At 54.9% G+C, this 6,583-nt stretch overlaps 1 protein-coding gene across 1 annotated transcript; it reads left to right on the forward strand.

Annotated features, from left to right (window-relative positions):
* The first annotated feature begins 174 nt into the window (after positions 1-174).
* On the forward strand, positions 175-6,583 carry LOC133055261 (tigger transposable element-derived protein 1-like). Its single transcript, XM_061140674.1, has 5 exons — positions 175-342; positions 746-1,111; positions 2,065-2,434; positions 4,201-4,280; positions 4,651-6,583. Exons 1-5 carry the CDS (start codon positions 175-177, stop codon positions 6,478-6,480), a joined length of 2,814 nt encoding a protein of 937 aa, XP_060996657.1. The 3' UTR covers positions 6,481-6,583.

Consider the following 6,583-nt stretch of genomic DNA (forward strand, 5'->3'; position numbering starts at 1 on the left):
AAGGCATCACCGACTGGATGGGCATGATTTTGAGTAAACTCCAAGGGCTGGTGATGGACAGGGAGGCCTGGCGTGCTGCGATTCATGGGGTCGCAGAGTCGGACACGACTGAGCGACTGAACTAAACTGAGCGGAGGGAGGGGTAGAGACGCAGGTGAGGTCGTGAGGCAGGTCATGGCGGAGAGGCCGCTCGCGCATGGACCCATCGGCTCCTTTCCTCAGAACCAGGGACAGGACCGGACCTCAGCCAAAGCGCAGTGGAGTACCGGTCTCAGGGCCCTGAGGAACGCCATCCCCCAGTTGCCCCCTGGGAAATGTAGTATCGGCGGCTGGGCTGGGAGGGTCTTGTGACAAGCCAAGGACTACATTTCCCAGCGAGCCTCAGAGGCGGACAGGGGCTCGCGCCAATTCCACTTCCCGGCGCGGGAGGTTGTCATAGAGCTGCATAAGCGTCGGGTTACCCCCATTCACCTCCGCTGGCTAGCGTGCAGGGTCGTGGGGAGGTGGCTGGGGACTCGGGAGAGGGGGCGAGGGGCAGAGTGGGAACAAGGCTCCGGAAATAGTCCGTGGGGCAGCCAGGAAACTCCTGGTCCTGGGAAGGGTGTTTGGTCGTCGTTTCTGCACGGCGGCGTTGTTCCACGCCAGCCGGCGTAGCTCCTCAAGGCAGTGAGTCCGCGGGAGACAGCAGGCGCGTGGGGAAAAGCCCCGGGCAGGGTGTGCAGCTGGCCAGAAGGCGCGGGACTAGACGGCGGAGGATCACCACCCACTTCCTGAGGCACTCAGCGATATCCTCGGATCGGCGGCGCGGGGGCTGCTGGGACATGGAGTCCGGCAGGACCGGGCCTGTCCCGGAAGCAAGTTGCCCGGAAGTGATCCGCGAGGATCTGGGCTCTCGCCGCGCCTCAGAGTCAGTTCTTGTGCATCCGCGTTGGTCGCTTCCTTGGCGGAGTTTCTGGGCCTCCGGCCGGCGGCTCCCAGTTCTGTGGACACACTCGGTCAGCTTTTCCGCCCAGCTGCTCCTAAACGCACCTCCCCTGAGAAGTCTTCCTGGATTTCTGCAGCTCAGGCCACCTCCCTGCTCCCGCTGCACCTGCGCGCGTGCCCCCCTGAGGTGAGAGTGCAGGAGGGTCGGGGCAGGGTACTCGGGGGTCAGAACCCGGGTGTTTGGGCGCTGTTGGACTGAGCGGCCTGGTTCAGGGGAGCCCTGACAAACCCTGTTAAAGCCATTCATTGGCACGGAAAATGATCTGTGTTCTTAAGTTACAGTGGTAGCAAATGACTGATGGAAAGAAAGAAACTCAGATGCTTTGCAGACGTTACAAAAGGAAATGCAGATGTTTTCCTCCAGTTCTTTTCCCCAGAGTTGCCAGCTGAGGGGTTGCTGGTTTTCAGGATCTTTTGGTGAACACTTATAGCAGTAGTTCCTGTTTGCTGTTTGGAAATTTTACCATTAAACAGGACCGGGCCCCAAAGGAGCCTAACGTGAAGGAAGGCCCTCAGGGTAGGCTCCCGCTCTTGCTCTGCCTGTGTGGCTCCTCTCCCTGTCCCCAGCTGCCGTCGTGGACTTCTCCCTTTTGTCACTCCTTCCAGTGCCCCGCAGACTGCATCCTGCACTTGGGCACTTGGTCCCTGGGCTGGGACCCTCCCTGGTCACTGGGCCTCCGCTAGTTCACGCTGACACCTCTGCTTGGCTGCTGACCGGCTTTTCTGTCACTGAGACACTGGACATGTCCATGCTCCCTCCCCAGGAGCAGCCCATCTCCTTGGCCCAGTCTGGCCTGAACTTCTGAACGCTTCCCTCCAGGACCCTTTCCCTTACTGTCCTAACCAGGTTCCCAGTTCAAGGTGTCCTCTGCCAGCTGCCCAGGTGGCCGGGTTTGGGGATGCGCTCCCTCATGGCAAGTGGCCTTGCAGGGTGTAAGTGGGTGGAGGGGTGTGGGTGGTCCACAGCCCTGATTGGGTATGCATGTTTACCAGGAAGACAGTGCGTGTGGCTGAGTGAAGACGGGGAGGCCAGCTTCCCCGTGCCTCACCATGGCAGCTGACCCGGCACCCTTCGGTCAGGAGGAGCTCGTGATCATCAAGGTGGAGGAGGACGAGGACGTCCCGTGGGATCCGGAACCGTTCTCCAAGCCTCAGCCCCACACCCCACTGCCTGCTCTCAGTTGGGACCCCCGGCTGTGCTTCCGCAGCTTCCGCTATGAAGAGGCTGCGGGGCCCCGCGAGGCGCTGGCCCAGCTCCGGGAGCTCTGCCGCCAGTGGCTGCGGCCCGAGGTGTACTCCAAGGAGCAGATGCTGGAGCTGCTGGTGCTGGAGCAATTCCTGGGTGTTCTGCCCCCTGACACCCGGGTCTGGGTGGAGTCCCAGTGCCCTGAGAGCGGCGAGGAGGCTGTGGCGCTCGTGGAGGACCTCTCTCAGATGTTTCAGGAGACTGGTGAGCCCCAGGGAGTGGGCTTGGGGCAGGGGAATGTGCCGGGGGACCCAGCCCATGACCCTTGGTCCTGAGTGCCTGCTCGCTGTGCCCCGGTCCTTTATGTCCCCATCGCTGGGAAGAAGATTCAGAATCCGTGACCTGTTTGGAGACTTTCCTAGCCTGTGAGCCTCCCAGAGGTGCAAACCTGTGGTTGGCATGGCATTTCCCTCTCTGAGGGTGCTCTTGGCCTTCTTTCTCTTTTTCTTCCCGGCGAATTCACTGAGTGCATGGCATGTGCCAGCCCTGTGGGTCCAGCAGGGAAGGGAGAGACCAAGGTCCTTGACCTGATGGAGCCCAGTCTGGTTTGAGTTGGATGATGAGACCCTCCAGTCACAAGTAGAGTGTCCTCCTTTCTCTGGAGGGAGTGGAGAAAGCCCAGCCAAGGGTGCCTTTGCAGTTCGTGCTGTATGATGTCTTCACCTTGGCCTGGGTGTGCACTCACACAGCTATGCAGCAGGCCGGAGAGGTGTCTGGTGATAGCCGTAAGTCCCCCGTGGCCTCTGTGTGCTCGTTCACTCAGTGTCTGTGCAGCTCCTTTGCCTGCTTGGCCCCTTGTATAAAGGGGTGGAAACCATAGCACTTCAACAAACAGACAAAAACCCATCTTTAGTAAGCTGTAACACACACATCAAAAAATCGTACAGTTCATGGGTTTTAGTATATTCACGAGGTGCTACAACCACCACCCGTGTCTAACACCATAGTGAAATCACCTTCAAATGAACTCCGTGCCCAGCAGCACTCACTCCCCTTTCTGCCCTCTCCCAATGCCTTCGCAGATGCTAACCTGCTTGGTGTCTCTGTTTCTTACTCTGGATGTCTTAGTAAATGGAGTCATACAGTATGTGGCTTTGAGGATGGGCTTCTTTCACTGAGTGTAATATTTTCAGTGTTCATGGTGTAGTATGTCAGTATCTCACTGGTTATGCCTTGTCATATCCAATTGTATAGTTATAGTACATTCTGCTTATTTGTTTTAACTGTTAATGGATATTTGGATTGTTGGTACCTTTTGGCTGTTACGATTAATGCTCATGTGAACTGAAGTATACTTTGTGCAGACAGATGTTTTCATTCAGGGTCCCCAAGACCACCCTTAGTGATTTTTGAGGAGCTGCAGGAATCGACAAGACTGTTATAGTCATGGTTGTCGTTTAGTACAGTGAAAGTATGCAGATAAAGTCAGTGATGGGAAAAGGTGCCCATTCTGCGAGACACCAGGCATGAGATTCCAGAGTCCTGTCCTGCGGAAGCTGTGTGGGTTGTGCTTAGTAACCCTGGCAGTGATGTGCCCCAGCACACCCAGGGTGCTGTCCCCCGGGGGGCTTGCCCTTTGTTACCAGGCAGAATCTTCCAAGGGCTTTGAGGTCCCCTACTGGGAGCAGATCAAGGGCCAGACTTTTGCTGGGAGCGGGCAGGGCTTGGACAGCTCAGGCCTGCTGACACAGCTTTTTACCGACTACCCAGCTGCAGCCCAAGGAAGCATCTGACGACTGTTTCCTTGGCATTTCAGTGACTTGGGTTTCAGAGGCCTTGGGTGTGCTCTTGAGGTCGCGTGTATGTGGGTCAGAAGGGGCTGCTGCCTTCTGTGTGAGTCTGAGGGCAGGCGAGGTCTCATCCAACTCCGAGTCCCTGGCCAGTGTCCAGCCGCACGTTGACCTCTGGGTGTCCAACCCCTGTGTCCATGGGGCGGGGCTGCAGACACTAATGCTCCCCTTCTCCCTCAGCCCTGGTCCAGGCCCCTCCTGAGGACCAACAGCCTGGAGACCTTGCAGAGCCGGCCAAACCCTTCTCGGATGGAGCTCAGGTGAGCTGTGAGTCCTCCACAGTCAGAGATGCCATATCCTGCTGAACTCTGCCCCCCCACCCTTCTTTACCCCAGCCCTGGGAAGGTCACCATAAGCAGTTGTGCCCAGCACCCCCTCGCCCCCCACCCCTGGTCCCTCACCCTTGGGCTGGGCCCTGCCTGGCACCGTGGTCCAGGCTAACACCATCATATACAGAGTTCAGTAAGTCCCTTGTATATGAATTTGCCAGTTGCAAACTTTTACAGATGTGAATGTGTGTTTGCATGTCCAGTCACGTAAGTTAGTTCACGTGTCTGGGGTACACTGTCACATGCATGCAATCTCTACATAGGGTTGTGTGTTTGTGTACTTCACAGTACAGTAGTACAGTATCTTTATTTCAAGCCCAGGATGTCTGGAAGCAAGCGTAAGAGCAGCGGTGACGTAGCTGGTACTGCTAAGAAGCGCCACGCGATAACGATGGAAACGAAAGTGAAGATAATTGAGAGAGTGGAGCGAGGTGAAAAGATGACAGATGTTGCTCGTTCGTTTAACTTGAACCGTTCAACTATCGGCACGATCGTCAAGAACAAGGACAAGATCCTGGAACACGTGAAGTCTGCTGTGTCGATGATGTCGACGATCATATCCAAGCGGCGTGGGAAAGCGATGGAGGAGATGGAGAAACTTCTCAGCGTGTGGTTGCAGGACCAGCATCAGCGTCGAGCCCCACTCAACATAATGCTGATTCAAGAGAAAGCTAAAAGCCTGTATGAAGACCTGAAGAAGAAATATGGTGAAGAATCAGACGGCCCGTCTTTTAACGCCAGCTGTGGCTGGTTTTATCGGTTCAAGGCCAGAGCCAATCTTCACAACGTAAAAGTAAGTGACGAGGCAATGAGTGCAGATATGGCTGCTGCCCGGGAATTTCCTGACATCCTTCGAGAAATTATTGATGAAGGGGCATATTTACCAGAGCAGGTTTTTAATGTGGATGAGACAGGACTGTACTGGAAGAGGATGCCAGACCGAAGTTACATCAGTAAGGAGGAAAAGTTGATGCCAGGTTATAAAGCAGCAAAGGACAGGCTGACTCTGCTGTTTGGTGGCAATGCTTCCGGCGATATGAAGCTGAAGCCTCTCTTGGTTTACCATTCAGAGAGCCCCAAAGCCCTTAGAAATATAGCCAAGGGCTCTCTTCCTGTTGTGTGGAAGAGTAACCCCAAAGCTTGGGTTACACAGGCCATTTTCCAGGACTGGTTTTTCCACCACTTTATCCCGGAGGTAGAGATATACTGCTTGGAGAAGGACATCCCGTTCAACATTCTTTTGTTGCTTGACAGTGCTCCAGGCCACCCCCCGTTCATGGATGATTTTCATCCCAACGTCAAAGTAGTGCGTCTTCCACCGGATACTGCGCCCCTTATCCAACCCATGGACCAGGGAGTTATATCGACTTTCAAGAAATATTATTTACGTCACACTTTTCGTCAGGCAGTGAAGGCGAGTGATGAGTCAGGAACAACCTTGCGACAATTTTGGAAGGACTATAACATCTACAAGGCCATAAAAAACATTGACTTTGCTTGGCGTGAGGTTACGGCCGGCACCATGAATGGCGTATGGAAGAACCTTTGCCCGCAGTTTGTTCATGATTTTCATGAATTCGAGAAGGTGAATGAGGAGTCCAGAGAGGTCTTCAGCAACTTAGTGACCCTCAGTGAGAAGCTGGAGCTGGATCTGCAGGAGGATGACTTCATTGAACTCCTTGCTGTGCAACACGAGGAGCTTACTAACGAAGACCTGATGGAACTGGAGGCCCAGAGAAAGGACGAAGAGAGACAGGAGGAGGAACAACGAAGTGAAGAGCTGAAGAGATTCACGATGCAGGACATGGCCAGGGGGTTCTCTCTGTTTGAGGAGGCACTGTTCATTTTAGAGGCCCAGGACCCGAATGTAGAACGGTACACGAAGGTTGAGGCAGCCGTTCAGAACGCAATCCAGTGCTACCGTGTCATCTACGATGAGAAAAAAAGAGCCACTGCCCAGACAACCCTGGATCGGCTTTTAAAGAGGGAGATGGAATTGCCAGCTCCTTGCTGGCAAGGAGCCAGAACCTGTGCCTCGACGTCAGGCCTGAGTGACGTCACAGCCCGCCCGCCTGTTGCTGACGGTCCTTCTCTCTGCCAGCTCCCCCTCCTCGTCCAGCTCCACCAGTAACTTCTTGCCTATTCACTCCATGCCAGTCCCTCTAATCAGGTGTTATGCTGTACTCCTGTACTTTCTAAGGTATTATACTGTAAGATTAAAGATGCTTTCTTTA

The sequence above is a fragment of the Dama dama genome, chromosome 4 (assembly GCF_033118175.1).
Source record: "Dama dama isolate Ldn47 chromosome 4, ASM3311817v1, whole genome shotgun sequence".
Taxonomy (NCBI): domain Eukaryota; kingdom Metazoa; phylum Chordata; class Mammalia; order Artiodactyla; family Cervidae; genus Dama; species Dama dama.